Source organism: Meleagris gallopavo, chromosome 5 (genome assembly GCF_905368555.1).
Source record: "Meleagris gallopavo chromosome 5, MGAL_WU_HG_1.1, whole genome shotgun sequence".
Taxonomy (NCBI): domain Eukaryota; kingdom Metazoa; phylum Chordata; class Aves; order Galliformes; family Phasianidae; genus Meleagris; species Meleagris gallopavo.
Genome location: NC_139408.1, coordinates 44,552,711 through 44,570,637, shown reverse-complemented (window position 1 = coordinate 44,570,637; position 17,927 = coordinate 44,552,711). Strand labels below are relative to the sequence as shown.

Below are 17,927 nucleotides of genomic sequence, written 5' to 3'. Positions count from 1 at the left end.
CACAGTGTTAAGTGTCTCATTTCTTGAAATGAATTGAGAGCTAATTCCTTCACGACAGTGCATTAAGTGGTTATTTAACCTCCATAAAGGTTTTATAAGACAGACTGTATCGAACAAGACCAACAACAAAAAAGAAATGCAAAAGCCCCAGAACATATTTAAAGGCATATTCCTTATCTGTTTCCTTAGATGACTCAATAAAAAACAAACAGGAAAGCAAATTAGAAGCTATGAGGTACTTCCAAATAGTCTTAGATTGTCCATACCTTTTTACACATGGAGACAGGATGCAGAAATACTTCAGAGAGCTTCCCAAAATATAAAATAAATAGACAAAATTATCTCATCCTTGTGAGAAAAGAAAAAACACAGGATAAAATTAATAATGGATCTGCAAGATGGTGAGAATTTGGAGTAGATCCACTCCAAGGAGCTAAAAGAGAAAGGAGCTAAACCTGAACTTTCATTTACCTTAAGAAGAATCAAACCTGAGAGCATTAGCACTTTCAGCTGTGATTGAGAACACAATTAGCTTCATTATGGGTAGGGCAAGGTAAAAAGCAGTGAAACACAGGTTTACTCAATCAAGAAATTCAAGTTTACCTTGAGGGTATTGAAAGTTAAGATACTTTTTATTTATTTATTTATTTATTTTAATGTAGCTGGTTTCCTTTCAATTGTAAAAATTGAAATGGATGGAGATTTATAAATAAGAAGTTGTGAAATTTTGGAATGCATTAATGTGTTGCAGATGTTCTCCGGAAGACACAAAAAAGGCTAAATAAGACAGCATTCAGGCATGCTTTTTGTCTTTTGGTTTTTCATGTATAGAATGTAAAAGGAAAAGAAAAGCTCTCTAGGTTCTTCACAAATACTCTACATCACTCTACAGCTGAGAGACTCCAAATAATTGTTAAATGAAAAACCAACTGCTGGCACAGATTTGTTCATGTTCTCCTGCAGGCACTTACAGCTGTGAGGATGCAAAGCTGAAATGTGGAGATCTATCCACAGTGCAGTCACACAGGAAACAACTCTGCAGAATGAAAAGACCCACAACCTTCACCTGCACTGATCAATACATTTATGTTAAGGTCTCCAAATAGCATCATGTTGGCTTAATGCCTGTATGGAAGGCTCTTTATTTTGGGATGGTGGTAGAACCTGATTAGAAGATGATTTTAGGATTGTGCAAGGTCAATCTTAAGAGTAGTTTGTGGTGCATTGTGTAAGCACAAATATCCTTACTCTTCCTTCAGGCACATACTTGCACAGACTGTAATTCCTAGAACACTGGATGTAGAAATAACTACTTAAAAATAAGTAAGTAAGGCTGCTGGTTCCCAGTAAGTTGTCAGCATCTACCAGAACAGGTCAGAGTGTGTTGTGCAGAATAGTTGTGTTTAGCCCTGACCTTGGAAAGAGTGCCAGGAGGGAACCTAATGGGACAAGTGGGTTTTTACCCCAGCTGAGGACAAGGAACACATTTTTCACAGTGCGTGTCGTTGAAATACTGGAGCAGGTCATCTGAAGGTCTGCATGATCTCCAGCCCTGGGACCTGCAGCACAGAAAGGACAAGCCTGAGCAGTCCTGGGAGCAGTAGTGCTTTCAGGGGGGGTTGGGCTGGGTGGCCCCGCCATCGTGAGACACTCCTGATGGAAAATAAGAGTCCTGTGCAAAGTACCTGTCAAAGTATCTATCAGATTGGTGAATGATGCATGCTGATGCCCAAAACTCCTGAATTCGGCAGGAAAACTGCCTTTAGTTTCAATGACTTTCATTCTAGCTCATACTTGACCTCGCAGTGTAATTATTTCAGTGAATTATTGACAGATTTCATCACTGGCACTGTGTGGTGTTAGGCCAGCTCTGGGCACAAAGTGGCTATTTGGGCTTTGTGGTTTGTTCTTTTTTTTCTTTTTTCTTGAGAGCTGTTGCTAGGTTCAGCAGGTCTTCTCTCTCTCACACCAGGATCCTTTGCTTATGCATAGATGAGTGATCGTTGCACAATATTTCTGTGGAAATAAGTGTTTGAGGAGACCTTGGCCAGATTACACAACTATACTTGGTCAAAGTCTCCTGAAATGCTTGTCTGCTGACTTCTCATGTGAGGTCCAGGGCATGAGTCACGGTGTGACCGTCTTGACTAACCAGAGGAGGCCACAGATCTCCAGACTGACTGTACCTCTTTAACTGGTTGGTCTGTAGCGTGACAATACCCCATGACAAAGCCAATGAACAAAGTCCTAAGGAGTATTTAAAAGTGATAATTTCATCTGTAACATTTTTTTTCTTACTGCCTGAATGTCAGAGACTAGTTCAAAGTGCTGAGAGATTCCAGGTACCAGCAGCCAGAGGAAGGACATGCTGACCTTCTCTACACGATATGCTCAACCAGGCCAGGTGCACCTTCCTCAGCTCTGAGCTCCAGCACAGGCATTTCCATCCAGGCAGCTCACTGCCAGGCACAGTAACTTGCATTAAAGAGATAAATCCCTTGAATTCAGAGGAGTGGGGAGTAGTCCATGGACATCTTTGTAAATCTACTTTGACCTTTTCAGCTGTAATGCCAGATGAAAGTTTTGCAAGTGCAATTTCAGGGCTTTTGTAAAAGCTTGATACTTACTCTTTCTCTCCCCTTCCTCTCCTCTCCTCTCTGGCAGTTCTGACTTCAGGACTGTTTGCCTTATGGTGGTTTGGCACCAGCAGTTTCCTCGTGCTTGGCTGCCCAGCCATACAACTTTTGGTGTGCCCTCGCCCAAGGGCCTGTGGGTGATGGCCTCCCCAAGGTGCTGTCAGGTGCCTGAGGCTCTTCCTTGCATAACTGTTGCTCATTCCTGTCTGCTGCCAAGTCCAGTCTCTCCCCAGAAATATCCAGCAGAAGATCAGTCCTAGCTTAATTCCTTGCGTTCAGCACAGGACCCTGCAAGTGGGCAGCCCTGGGGGATGGCAGAAGTACTGACAGCTGCACATGAGTATAAATGACCGAATAACCAAAAATGTGCAGTCAGTTCCCTGCTGGTGTCATGCCAGCACAAGCTCTGCATGTGATGGCCTCAAAACTGAGACTGCTGCTATTCACTGTTCCTCATTCTTCACTGTCATCCCTTCCCAACAACATACGCACGCAGCCCAGGCTGGCAGATGCACAGATGGTCTGGCACCATAATGCACATTTGGCCATTGCACGCCATGGCTCATGCACATACACATGGACATTTCAAGCCACGGAGACTGATAGCATGACCAGCCACATGTGATGTCATTTTCCGTTTGGAGGTTCAGGCATAGAGCAGAGACCTCAAGCAACTTGGTCCAACACGTCCCAGTTCTGTTTCTGAATGTTAATGAGAGGAAACAACAGCAGCTTTGAGCAAAACCCACAGTAAAACATGACCACCTTTCTAGTCTAGAGCTTTGCTAGGCCTGATTCCATGGCTGTCTCTGCAGTGGAGGCTACAGTGGCAGTGGAATCTTGCCTGAAGGAAAGCATCCAGAAGACAAAGATCTTTTTTGCAATTAAGGCTCTGCTGTCACTATCCAATACTGAAAAGTTGCTTGCTAATTTCATAGAATGCATTTTTTCCAATAATTTAGTTTATTTTGTGGAAATTCAGGTTGCAGGGAAATTTAAATTTGCAATGACTGAATGACAGAAAGTAGAGGTAGATAGAGAGGAAAATTAGCAACATTTGTCTCAAATGCCTGAACTGATTGAAGTAACAATCTAGTGGGACATGCAGAAATGAAAACAATAGAGAAAGTCACAACTGGGTAAAAAGGAACCGCTATTTTATTCTTGCTCTTTGACTTCAAATTTTAGTCTACTTTGCTACATTGGAAAAATTATTAAGTTCTTTACAAATTCTTATTTTAAAACAATTGCACCGTATCACACATAGAAATAAATATACAACAGACGCTATCATACAACTAATGTCATTTAAACAGCTGTACATTGATGGTGAACACTTCCAATCTTTAAGAAAAATACATTGATGAAAATGCCTATGTCACCTGACTTTAGTGACAAATAAATGGCAGAAAATATTTTCTTTGTCAATGTATGGAATCTTCTTGCATGGTTTGTGAATATTTGGATCTCAAAGGCAATTTTGTGTTGTAGACAGCAAGACAGAGATGGAGTTCTGCTCTAGGTGGCAATCCTGTGCCACTGCATACAGCAGCCAATACTCTTTAATCAAACTGAGTTGACAGATGTTAGGTGTAAATGTAGTCTTACCTCCTAACAGCACTGAGGTGTGTGCAGACCCTTCAAAGGCCTTGTGCACTGAGGTGATCTGCACCGGCCACCATTTATGATGGGGTAAATGTCCACTTTTCCACAAGATCTCTGAGATCATTCTCCTCTGTCCATTTACATTCTGCAATGTTGGCATTGCCAGCGGGAGGTTCTGTGGTTTGATACTTCAAGTTTTCCAAAGGCTAACGTTCTCCTGAATGCTCCTTTTTGAACTTCACTGAGAAATGCCCTATATTCAGACAGCATCTACAATTAGCACACCTTGCCCTTGGTGAAGGCCAAGCTCCAGTGACCTAAGATCCGCAGCTGCCAGAGGATCGCACAAAATAAGCTATCCAGCCCTTCCAGGATGACAGCAAACTCAACAAAAGAGTAGCACGACCTTTAGGAAAAGTCAGTCTCTCTGACAATTGGAACTGGTGGATTTTTGTACTCTATTGGTTTATAAATAAAATGGAAATCTTTTTTGTTTTCGCTCTTCAGCAGCGAGGCTTTGATACGGTGAGGAAGGGCCTCTTTGTCCAGCTGCAGCCACTGGCCATCGACATAAACAAAAAGCCTATAGATCTTGGGATGGGAGACTTCAAACTTTTCGGCACACTGCTGGCACAGCTGCTCAGTCGTGGTATCATTCCGTGAGGCAAGTGTCCTTGACTGAGCACCAATCTCCAGGAAGGAAATGGAGATGAAGTCCTGAAGAGAAACATGAGGATAGATCTTGCAGCTACCACAGTAACTTTAGGACCAAAAGAGGAAAAATCAAGCCCCAAATCTTAAGCTAAACAGAACTCCTAAGCACTCCGAAATATCCAGCCATTCTTCAATGCTCATGTTTGAGAGAGTGTCCTCCAAACTTCCTTTCATCAGGAATGAAACAGCAGATGTGCTGAGGAGGCTCATTTACTTGTACCCTGTTTCAGGGATTGAGAACTGTTGGGATGACTTTCCTCTTGCTGAACCTATGAGGAACAGAATCTAGAAAGCATTTAGCCAGGGAGGACTGTATCTGTGAAGTTAAAAAAAATTCTCAGCAATTTCTATCTGAGTAGACTCAGATTTTCCAGAAAAAGTGAGAAAGCTACAGACTGTTAGACTGTTTAAATCCTACATATTTGCCAAATATGCGGACTCCAGGCTGCTTTTAAAGAGTATATCTGCAGATCAGTAAGGCAGCCAGTAGGGGGTGCAGGGCACATGGAATATGCCAAGAAGTTAGTTACCTCCACCAGAATGAACTTGCATATTTTCCATCATTCAGAGGGATGGAAAGCAACAAAGCATGGCATTTGCTTGCTGAACTATTGTTCTAAGTACTCACTATGAGCTACTGCCAGAGAAGCACTCAGAGACAGATGACTGATGGATGGGACACATCAAATATCCATGTGTTCTGGGAACATTAGGGACAGTTTTGACTGCAATATGTAAAGGATAACAAACATCATGCTTCTATGTGGCTATTTGGACCATGTCTCCCACTCAGAAGTCTTTCCCCTGGTTTTCACCTCAATGTTCGCAGTGTTGAGCTTTACACTGTGAAGTCTCTGAGGTGGCCTTTGCTGCCTCTCTGTGGGTACAAATTTGATCGCAGGCCATGGGGCTGACAGGGCAGTGTGGTCCTGTCTCCTATCCCACCACTGTTGGAGGATCGTAGCACCCAACCACCCATGCATGGGGATACCTTCACACAGTGAGCACTCACAGCTAACAAGCCTGCATATTATGCACTCTCCTCTTTAATAGTAATTTGAGTTGTTTTTTTCTTAAAATAATTATCATATTTAAAACGAGTAAATATGGACAGAGCCCATCCATCTGCCAGGCTGTTTCCCTACCAGTAACACAAGGTAGTACCTGCACTGATGAGCGAGAAGCCCGGGCCTTGTTCAGCGTCCTCCGCCGCTCCCAGCGGTAAATGGAGTCCTGCACCTCCACGCTCAGCTGCCGTGTGACAGTGATTTTGTCATAGTTCTTGATGTGCTCCAGGGCCCCATAGGTGGTGGTTAAATAATAGGAGCCTGCAAAAAGAAAAGGTCTTGCATGCACATCACACCTGCAGGGCGGTTCACTTCCATTTCCATCCTGCCTGTGCCCATTCAGAGGCAACTGTCCAACACCTGCACCGCCCATGCCTCACCTCAGGGAATGTGGGGCTTCTGGTGTTAGTGCAAGAGAAAGGAAACCTAATGACTACAGTGTTTTCCACCCTGTTCTGCTTCACAGCAATGTCAGCTGTCCAGACTGATGAGGTGGTAGATGCATTCCCCATAACACAAGGAAGTAGTGACAATCCCACTATGTTCTGTAGAAAAAGTACAAGCTTACATTTCCACCCTGACTTCAGATACCCTGCAGAAATGTTTAAAGCCCAGGTCCTCTGTGGGATCAGTTAAAAGAGGTCTTGGACTTACAAGGACAAGTCACCGTGTGCACAAACCCAGATGTTTGGATGAGACAAATGCCTGGACTCTTTAAAGTTAAGTGGGATAAATCTTAGTAAACCAGAGAAAGAGGGGATGAAACAGTAAAAGCCTGAAGTCAGGCCCAAAAGGAAGAGGCCTCAGGGAGCCGCTATTGCTCGTGTCACTCGTTGGCCCCACGTTGGCCCACCACCTCAGCCCCTCTGCAGCCTCCTGCTGCTTCTCCCCTCACCCTGGCTGTGGGGGAGCTGGGACAAAGTATCCAATAAGCTGGGTGGCAGTTATTAATGTTTTGTAATAACTGCAGCTGCCTCTGGATGGCGCTGGCACACCGCCCAACCAGTAGTCACTGCTCTCACAAAAACCCATTCAAAAGTAAATTTTTAATGTGGAAGCCAAACTGCAGTGATTTTATATATTAGTCTGACAGCTTTCTGCCTTCTGCTTTTCTTTTGTTTACTTTCATTTCTGTGCCCAAATCACTTTTTATCACTTAACATTGAAAGGCACAAACTGAGCTCAAGCATTTTAGCACTGTGCTTCACAATCTCTGAGCTTTTTTCACTGAGCTATTCTTTCTTTTTTCATCCCCTGTATCTGCATTTACTCTCAGCCTCTTTTCTGACGTGATTATTCAGCCAGTGTGATCTGGAACTTCCCTACCAATTTTTCCCTTCGGCTGCAGTATACATTTCACATAGGCTTTGCATCTTTGACTTGAAAGAACTTCCAGCAAGCTCTGCCTTTGATTTCCTGAGCTCCTCAATCCTGCTGACTTCAGTAACCAGCTTGGTAGCATGCCCTTTGGAAATGAAGAACCTGTGGGCAGTGCAGTTACCAAAAACAGCTCATTATGTCAGCTAAGTGCTATGCTTATGCCAACATTTTTTCTGCTAACAATTTTTTTTTCCAGCAGGAACATCAGTCTGTGCAAAAATCCTTCACTAATGCAATTTATTGCTACTGCTCCTTCTCTTTGCTCCCCTTTGCACTATGTATGTGTTCTTTAGCTACAGATTTAAGTTCCATTTAATACAAATCAAATTAGTCTGCCCTTGTTTATCCGGAACTCCTTTTTACTATTCAGTACTTACCAAAACAAATTCTAAAACAAAACTCTTTTTATCGATTTACTTAGTGAAAAATTATATGTAATTCTAATTAAGAGTGCATAATCCTGTCTGTAGTAACATTTGCTTCCCAGGCTGTACTTGAGAAGCAAAAGGCCCACAGATATTTACCCTTTTAATAGCAGAGCTCTTTATCCACAACCAAAACTGATATTTCTCTCTAAATTTACTTTCCTTTCTCTGCCTCACTGTGGTACTCAGCCAAAGCACACAGTCAAACGAGCCACCCTACTCACATACAAGATATGAGAATCATGTATAGCCCAAGGCATACAGTGCAGTGTAAGAACTATTCATTTTTCTCAGTGGAATAAATAAAAGTAAAGGAATGGATTGCAGAAGTTTAGTATTTGGCAAAGACCCTTTGACTTTCCAGCCTTACAGCCACAGAACACTAGATGTCCCTATTTAGGTTACTAATCCATCAGATCTCATTTGTGCTGGGCCCTTGCTTTTTTAGCTGGTGTCAAAGGTCACTGCACTGAAGTGTTTAACACTCATTTTAAAGCTTCAGATTTGGAAGGCTTGGCCAAAGCTCATCCATAAAATCTAGCCAAAGCCCTGCTGCCCTGTCTTCACAAACATTAAAGAGGGGTAAATAATGATTTACAAAGAGAATATCCAAGGAGCAAATACAGTACTCTACCTTCACCTAGCTGCAGAGCAGGGTCCATGAGCTCCATCATATACTCTACATTCAGAAGGACTTCAGTCAGGTTGCTGCGGGCCAACACATACATGAGCACAGGGAGGAAGTCATCTGCACCATAAGGCTTCCCTGAGCAAAGAGAAACAGAGAATGATCCCAATAAACTCACCAAAAAGGCACATCTCAATACAATAGTAACAGCTTATCAGGCAGCATGTCTTTGACTTTCGCTTAAGTTATCTCAAGAGTTAAAGATCAAAAGCACAAGCAAAGAAAAAATGATAAAAAAAGTAAGTCCTAAGAAACACTGTCTCAGATTCCCTTTTTTTTTTTTTTTTTTTTAACTCCTCGGCCCAACATCCCTTTTTTTTAACTCTTCAGTCCAACATGTAGAGCGAGTCTAAGAGAATATATTCTCCTAACACACATATTCAAATTTTTCACAAGGCAAATCATTGCACTACGTGTTCTTAACTAAAAGTCTCCCAAGTTAGAAACTAAAAGGAAGCTTCTTTCCAGCCACGGTGTCTAGCTGGGAAAAAAAAATCCCTTCCACAATGTCTAGACTAGTTTTCAGTCTTGGTGCTCAACAAGTGCTACAGAAACAGATCCTCACGGGCTCAAGATTCCTTGTGCTTAAAATAACAAAGTCAAGAAAGTGACCTTATAAGTAACCAGTAAAAGCTCTGAGGACAAAAAAGCACACATATTAATCATTACAATTATGAATATCTACTACTTAAATTAGAACCCAAACAGAAGATTTACTACATAAACTGCAAAAAACATGATGACAAATTTCCTTATTTAAAAGATACTTTCATGCAAAGTGATGATGACGCTTTCATTTCCTATCAACATGTCACAAATTTATCATGGGCAACATGTAGTACCAAGTTTCTTAACAAGCCTGTTTTCCCAGCAGTCAGGGTCGATGATTGTTCTTAACCTAAACCCTACTTTCATTCTGAATGTTTTCCCTCAGACTGTGGGCAGTTTTCCTCATCTGAAGTGCTGGTTTCATCATTTTGGAACTCACTACGTGCGTCTCATTTGAGAACTGCTTGCCTTATTTCAAAGAATAAGAACTATCGTTGGTGTAGCTGCAGTGAAGTTATGCTCTGGCCATTTTTGGCCTCGAGTCCACATGCCCTTCCATGGTGGGGAATGAATTCCCGTTTCTCAAATGTTCCCACTGATTTATTTCAAATCTTTGCCATGAGTCAGCTTTCCTTTTTTGCCATTCATAGCTGATACAGATTCTCTACTGGCAAAGAAAGATATTCTTTTGAAGCCTCAAATAGACATGAGCTTAACCCCTGATAAAAAGAAAAAACAATAGCGTGGCTTTAAAATAAACAGTAATATATGTAGTGAACAGAAAGTTGATCCAGTTAAAACAAAGTGTTGGAAGATGAGAGATTCTCAGATCTGTAATTCAATCTATATCGAACAGAGACTGCACACGCCACATCACAATTTATTTAATGAAAGCTGGATTAACTCTTTCAGTTCTGTTTGCTCTATTATGGCTATTTTCAGTTAAACAACATGGCCCCAAGTCTTCATCTTAACTATAAAAGATCATTAATATCTAGAGGGACATTTTATTTCTCTGCTGTTGTTTCAGCTTGTGTATCTGAAAGCCTCAGCTCAGTGAAGGCTCCAATTTGCTACTGTCACATACTGATGCAATAGAAGCAGCTTAGTATTACAGCTATTTAGTATTGTGTAGCAAAACACTCAACTGAGACATGAAAGCATACTACAAAACTGCACTGAGAAAAGCCCTATTTTCCTTATGAGCTAACTAAATCAAATGCCAACAGATAATTCTGTATAGACATAGTGCTAAGAAAGATGAAATACTAAAGAAGATGCTTGGCTCTTTTTCTTTAAACCTTTTTTCTTAGTGATGTAGCAGTTACTTATGAGTGGTGTGATCTTGTACTCCTGATTTCCTGAAAGCCAGGAGTGGATTTCACTGCAGTGCCCACAGCAGACTTTTATCTTCCCTAGCATTTCATCTCCATGACCAACCCATGTTGTGCCTACTACATCCAAAGAAGTTGCCGGTTCACAACATGAACTCCTATCTAGTAGGAAAAACAAACAAAAAAAACTTCTACCTTGTTGGTTTTGTTAGTTTGATTGTTTTTAAAGTCAGTGAAAGAGATCAACAAACATCCAACAGACTGCTTGCCCGTTGCTGAGCAGAAACAGCAATCTGGAATCTACCAACTTGGCATCCCCAGCAATCGACTTTTACTGTCAGCAGAAATGAAAGTTAGAGAACACTTTTCAAGAGTGTCTACAGAATCTCTCTATTTCTCTTTTGTTGGCTGAGAAAGGGTTTTATTTATAAGTAGGCACCAAGTCCATTATTTTCCACTGCCTTCTCACTTAAGGATGTCTGAATGCAGTAATAGAAAGAATAATGTTTCTTCGAATGTTGTATACTCATAAACTGCATAAATTACTAGACATTGTTTCAATCCACTTCTGTTTGTATGAAGCCTGATTCTTAAATATATTTGTCTGTAGCTAAAGTTGACATCAGCAGAAGCAGAGTAGCAGAGCTGCCATCCAGGATCTAATTCTGAATCCGTGTGTTGCCACAAACTTTTGGTGTTCCCATGGGCACAGGCTGTAGCTTGAACATGTCAGTAGGCAGACCCAGGACAGCCTGGAGATGCCCTGTATCTCAGCCCCTTCATGAGGATACAGGTTTTGTCAGCAGCTCGAATATGACAAGAAGCAGGAGGCACAAAGATACATGAAACAACTCTCATGAAGCAAGACACCCAAGCAATGGTTGCTGTTCAGTGTCCTGCAGCCCGCCTCTCCCCAGCACCAGGACAGCACTGTGGTGGCACTGCTGGCCCTAACACTGCTCACCCTGTGGCTGCAGCAGGGCTGCTCTCTGCAGGCTCCAATTCCAGTCTGACTCAGAGTCAAGCCTGCAGTTTTGCATGCCCAGCTCAGTCTGTGGTCTCACAGAGCAGTAGGTTTGCAGGTGACAGAGTTAAATCTAGCTCTGACCCTGCCACTGGTCTCAGTAGCATTGGGACTGAGCTTGTTTGTTCAAGGTGGTGTTGTCCTACTCCAGATAGGACTTGCTTGGGTTTTTTTCCCATCTTTCCTGCAGGATCAGGGAACATTTATTTCATTAATACCTATAAGAAGCTTAAAATAAGCCTTCTCTTCTGCCACAAACCCATCCTATTATGTTTATATCAAAGCAAATACCACTTCAGCTCCTGGCTGGATGCAGTGCTTGAATGGAATGGATATTAATTAAATACCCAATTTAAAGCAACTGGAATTTTGCCCAAGCCTCCATAAGGAAATTGCAGCCTGTTTTAGCACATTCATGTATTTCTTCTCCCCCTGGTTATTCTGACAACCAGCACTCAGCGATGATGCTCCTCATCTTGTTCTAGTAGTTTACAACCACTGGAATGATGTCTAGCTGTTCAAGAAATATGAATTTTAGTCTCCATTTATAGCTGAGAAACCTGAGGCACAGAAATGTTAACTGGGATTTCTTTAATATCATTAAAAAAAGTGACCATCCTTCTACTCACTGGCATTTTGATGTATCTTGTCCATCATATACTACTTCAGCAAGGTTTGATTTACAGTCCAGTTAATTGAGTTAATACATGTGGACTGCATGAATCCATTTCATGCAAAAACATGTTTTACAGATCAAATAAATTACTTTTCCTTGAAAAACTTGAATGTACTCTTAATTCAAATGCGGGAATTGCACTAGCCAGAAGAAAGAAGTAATCTTTAGTCTACCAGCCTTCATTAGTAGTAAATTAAATAGAAATATCCTCTTTCTAAGAATAACAAAGTGATGCTTTTACGTATAACTTTATATTCCTTTTGAGAAGTGAGATCTGATAATGAATAGTGGGATGCAGTTTTAACAGCTTCTAGCATTGGTGCAACACTGACTGAGGCCAGTTCAGCTATCCTACTGAAAACACACACACTGCTGTCCATGTCTTTGTCAGCTTTGTCAACATATGGGAGCACATCAGGGCAACCAATATCCAGTTGCTCAGTTCCACAGAGGATGGTAAATATCATCCCAAAATCTAGGGAACAGAAAGATTTCAGTGGAATATATATTTATCCTATCTATTCTTCCAAAAGAAGCATATCTATTAACCATTCAAAACTATGCAAATAGAAATTACTAAATCAGATGTTTTGGGGCCAGTCACCTTGCCAACACCATTCATAGTATGGAGCAGTTTTAGAACTTACAATCCCACTCAGTGCAATTCGAAGATACTCTACCAATGAAACTTCCTAATCTGAAGTAGTCCAAAATTTTTTAAAATGTTGCAGAAAGAAAATTGTTCCTCTGCTCATTCTCCTTGAACCTCTTCATAAAGTAGCCTCCCCACCTTTCAAGCTTCCAACTCATGTTTAGAGCATTCCCATGTTTGGTCTTCTCTGCTCACACACTGACCAAACTTGGATTGTCTGTCTCACCTAGTATTTCTTCATAAACTGATGTCTGTTTTTGTTTTTCCATCAATTCTCTTCTGCAAAGCAGCAGCTCCCAGGTATCACAGGCGAGGAGCTCCACTTACACTGCTGCCAGTATCCACTGCATATATTGCAAATTTGCATCTCTTTGTGACTCCACAAGTGTCACTTGTGTGTTTGATACAGCAAAAAGTAGAGATTTCTACCATTCAAAACACCTATGACATTTTGCCTGAGAAAAGTTATTTCTGGAAGATAAACAAGAAGCACCTCTTTCTGCAAATGATTATAGTGCTTCTATATAGACGACATATGCACCCAGCTCTGCCTGTGGTTACTAGACAAAGCCTTTGGGATGTTGGAGCAGTCAGATTGTCGAAAGCTTACAGCACCCTCTGAGTCCCACCTCTTAATTCTTCTAGCACACACAGCAAGAAATGCTAGCCAATCTGCAAAAGGATTCCAAACGCTCTTTCTATTATTTTAAAGTATGTTATTCTATCTAATTACTCCTAGTAATTTTAGCAGGAAGGTTACATATCTTTAAGTTGTAGTTGCATTTTGAAAACATATGCTGCTATTATTTAAATTTTCCCAGAACTTGGAAAAGCTTTGTGAGACACTGCAGTACTATCATAATTGTCCCTTCTGGGAGGATTCATTAATAATATCACTGCCTACACTATATACATGAGCACCTGAACACTACCCCTGAACTCCTTTTATAGCCAGTGATGAACTACTCAATATCATCATCTCACCTCACATCATGAATCATCTCACCCTAAAGCAGACTCCTACCTCTTACCAGATGAATCAACTGAACTCCACCTCCTAAGTCTCTGTGGTTTATAATGAGAAGCTGTATGTGATACCCATCTGTCCACCTACAGCCAGATATAGCTGGAGATGAGTCCTGCTCCGACATACATCTAAACCTTGCGGTTGTGCTCAGAAGTCTGTTAGAAGAAAGGTATACCGACAATGACTGTGAACCTGCCTTCTCGATTCCTGGTGATGAATCAGATCCATAAGTAGATTGCTTTCAACTTGAAGGAGAGATGCTGCATTGTGCCAGCTGACAGTTTGACCCATTCAGTTCATAGTCTATGTATCTAACATAAATTATCACAGCCACTTTATCAGACATATTTTGTTATGTTATCTAAATTGCATTCTTCTAACTCTAACAACCAAGCCAGCAAATTCCTCTTTTCTCAAAACAATGGGATCAACATGGAGCCAATCAAGGCTGACTTCAAGGTTTCACAATTCTTGCAATGGTACAAAGATGGGTACTGCCATAGGTACACATAGTTCTGACTATCCTCAGCTTTAAAGAAAACTTGGTACCAACTGGATACCTCAACTAATGTACATGGATCCCAATATGTTAAAAGTCTTGTGTCTGAAAAAAAAAAGCGTTTGATTAGATTGTATTCGTGCTTTTTTTTTTTTTTTTTTTTTTTGAGATATGAACCCATATTTTCAGGTCAGCTTGTTCTGCAGTCAGCCTAAAGTGGATAAAGACCTGACCTGAACTTGCAAATTAAACAAGACAACATACGTACTTACAGCGTTACTGAACAGATAATTTTTCTGACAGAGGTTCTGTAGCAGAGGGAAAGATTAGTTTTGCGTTCTGCGTGTGCTGACCTTGGAAGAGGAGAGATTTCACCAATTCAGCAGTGAGTAAAAGGAGCTAAAAGAAGAACAGGCAATTGCACAGGAAACAGAATGTGGCCTCTACTCTTCCGGTGCAAAGAGCAATACACTGTCCTGGGGCTGCTGAAAGCAAAAGGTGCCCTGTTCTGCTTCTGAAGCAGTCAGAGGAAAGAACTACATGCTGAAATCTGGCCTGAGCAACCCGCAGCACACTCTTCTGCGCAGCAACAACTGGGAATCTTTCATCAGAAAAAAAATTTCAGTTTGCTAAGTATTTGTCTTTGCCACGTGGAAAACTGAAGTAATGCTTGTGATCTAGGGTGTTTGACATGTTTTACTTCTAACTGTGTTCTACAGGATGTCTCACTGTATTTGTCTCTGAGTGCTGTGTCTGGTATGACTTAGACCATAGCATTCCTCCTCTTCTGGAATCTAAATTTACAGGAGTACATATCCCCAATGCCAGGCCAGTTTCCTTCTAACTGCATGCTGATGTGCAATAATGGTCACATATGTTGGGTAGGGAATTGGCTGAACAGGGGAGAATTTGGCTTCTGAACCGCATCCTACTCACAGTAGTATTTGACATAAGAAAACAGCTGAGATGCCCAAAATGAAGTGCTTTGGGTAGAACAGCAAATCACAATGAAAATTACCTGATTTCTTGAATGCCAAATATTTTGAACTTTTAGGGTTTTTAATGGGTCCACTGGCCCATAATTTCTTCCGCATAAGGTGACACAACAGTATTTCCTGCAACAGGGAAATTCCAACTCTGAGCTAGCTGAGGTGTGACAAAATATACCACCAGCATCAGAAGGCCACCATTAATCCACTGGGTAGGTTTTAATGTGGCATTTGAATCTTAGAACTCCATCACATATTCTTTTAAACTTAAAGTAACACAGCTGTTTTAATAGTTGCTGCAAATTCCCCTATGGGTGTCCAAATCTTCTCACAGGATGGGAAGGCAGTCAGAGATCCTGTCCACTCTGCAGCATAGGCTCAGCCCTGCTGTGGCTTCATGCTCTGCTGCTCATGTGTCTAGATGGGTTGTTGAATTCTGCTGCATACTATTCAAGCAAGGTCACTGAGATGAGGCTCAAAAGAGACACAGCTCCTGTGTGAATGCCTCATGGTTGTTGGCAGTGGAAAATAAAGCAGAGCAGTTAGAAACATCTTTGGAGACTCTAACTTCTTGAACAACTGCAGATCATTACATATAAGCACATGGCTAGTCTCCAAGTGTGTGCACAGCTTGTAATCCACTCCCCAGAATACAAAGAAAGTTCCTAAATTGACAAGGCAAGCTCCTAGAGGATGGGGTTTACTGGTCTATCTGCAAAAATGCATCCTGCCTGCAGGATAAGGGCTTAACATGTGCATTTAGTGGTTGGCCTCAAGTCTAAGTACAGGCTTCCTCTCACCAGAGAAGCCTAGCAGTGGCTCTTGAAATTTACTGGAGCATCAGGAATTCGTAACACACAGCACCACTACTCTACTTCTCCTGCTCAATTTAGGCAAAACTTTGTCAGAGCCAAATCAAGAGACATTTCTCAAACATTCATTTCTAGAGTTTGCCAGTAAAGTGCTACAAGCTGAAACTTTGGAGTTATGGAGCTTGAAATTAACCAGGAAACATATTGTACCTGTTATTAGTGCGGAAAATTTCACAGAACCTAATCAGCCCAATCTGAACACAGCCTATGGAGAGCTGTTGGCAAACACACTGACCATTATAGCTACCTCCACTCTATTATCACACTGACTGTAACATAAACCCTGCTCCTGTGAAAGACCAGTGAGGAGTATCATCATGTTAGGAGTGTCATACCTGGGTTTCCCTGAGACATGGAGTCATAGATGAGTTTGCAGGACTTCAGCAAGATGCCAATTTTCTTTTCTGGGGAGTAAGCCTTGTGCATGGTTGTAAACTTGTGAAGGATCTTGTCCAACACAACAGTTTCAGGTACACTGGTTGTGACACCTAGGTCAGTGGTAGTTGTGTTTTGTATCACAAGCTGGTTCTCTTTTAGCTGCTGTAAAGATCCATCTTTGTTGTGGATTTCTTTTAAGTGAGAATTGATGGCTTCTTTTAAAGGTTTCAGGACACATTTGTACAAAGCCGACTCAGCAATCATATCTGCATGGAGAAGGGAAAATGCAAAAATCCATCGTAAATAATCAACACTGGAGTTGAGGTGCCAGTAAGACTCCTAAAAAAACCATGGTTATTCATGCACTGCTGTATAGCTTTGAGCAGGAAACAGAACTTACATTTCAGAAAGTAAATATTTTATTACCAGTAGTCACCAGAAGTCCTGGAAAGGCTCAAGGCCAGAGTGAAAGACACTGACATTTGGTCAGAAGTCTCACCCTTCCTGCTCAAGTTACTCTAATTTACTGATATTTAAGTCAACTCTTATGCCACCTGTAGAAGAGGAAGTTGTGTGGACTGAACGTTTGCTTAATACTCAGCAGGAGAGAAAAGGAAGCAGGAGAGACTGTGAGAAAGTGCCTTTTGTCTGTTGTCCAGACCCTAGAAACCAGTGGTAGGGCTAGCAGGAGTGCATGGATCATTTGTCACCCCTGCACTGTGGCAAACAGGTCACTGCTAAAAAAGTCCATCTGCTCAGCCAGAGAGGAATGAAGCAGAAGGCATACAAAGTGTAACTATTTTAAGGATTCCAGTAAATCAGCCTGAGGCAGGAGGGATTTGAATGGTAAGTCTTGTGTGGTGGAGATCTCTGTCCTCTGCAGGAGCAGACAGACGCCTCCTAGGCTGGCAGAGCTGCACTGTCCTGATAAGGAACTGCAGATGAGCAGTGCAGGATCTAATGAAGCATGTCTGTGTGAAGGTGGGGTAATCCTTGCACTCACACAGCTCTGCCAAGCACAAAAAGGACACTTGTTTCTGATTCCTTTCCACCTTCCTTAAACAAGATTAATGACAGACTTCCCTGTGCTGAAAATCCCTCTGTCTCCAAGAAAGGGGTTACTAGGGTAAATATCGTAGGTCTTAGATGAGATGCGTGAGAAGTGAAACAGTAGCTCTTCTCTCTGAGGTATGTCAGAGGCTGGCACAGGTTCACTCTGCCAAGGGGGCTGCAGGGCCACCTGAAGCCTTTGCTGGGTGAGAAGGAAGCCAGCAGGGAATGCTGAGACGAGCAGCTGATCACCTCTGGGTCCCAACATGTAATGGAGCAGCACCCTGGTCCACGAGACATGGCGGTTGGCCATGTTCTGAGCTGGGGGCCTTCCAGCTCCCAGTTTGCTCTGGGCCAGCTTA

The 17,927-nt window shown here is 41.9% G+C and overlaps 1 protein-coding gene across 5 annotated transcripts in view; it reads right to left on the bottom strand.

The window, feature by feature from the left end:
- Positions 1-3,776: 3,776 nt before the first annotated feature.
- Positions 3,777-17,927, bottom strand: part of RIN3 (Ras and Rab interactor 3) — a 55,912-nt gene continuing 41,761 nt past the window's right edge. For 4 of the 5 annotated variants that reach the window (XM_010711845.4, XM_085225516.1, XM_085225517.1 and 1 more), the window contains 4 exons: positions 16,473-16,781; positions 8,462-8,593; positions 6,120-6,283; positions 3,777-4,958 (listed from right to left, as the gene is read on the bottom strand). In XM_010711845.4, the coding sequence (XP_010710147.1) occupies positions 4,650-4,958; positions 6,120-6,283; positions 8,462-8,593; positions 16,473-16,781 (914 nt within the window). In that variant the 3' untranslated portion in view covers positions 3,777-4,649. Of the gene's footprint in view, positions 5,225-6,119; positions 6,284-8,461; positions 8,594-16,472; positions 16,782-17,927 lie in introns of all 5 variants that reach the window. The other variant, XM_010711846.4, reaches the window with a different exon arrangement.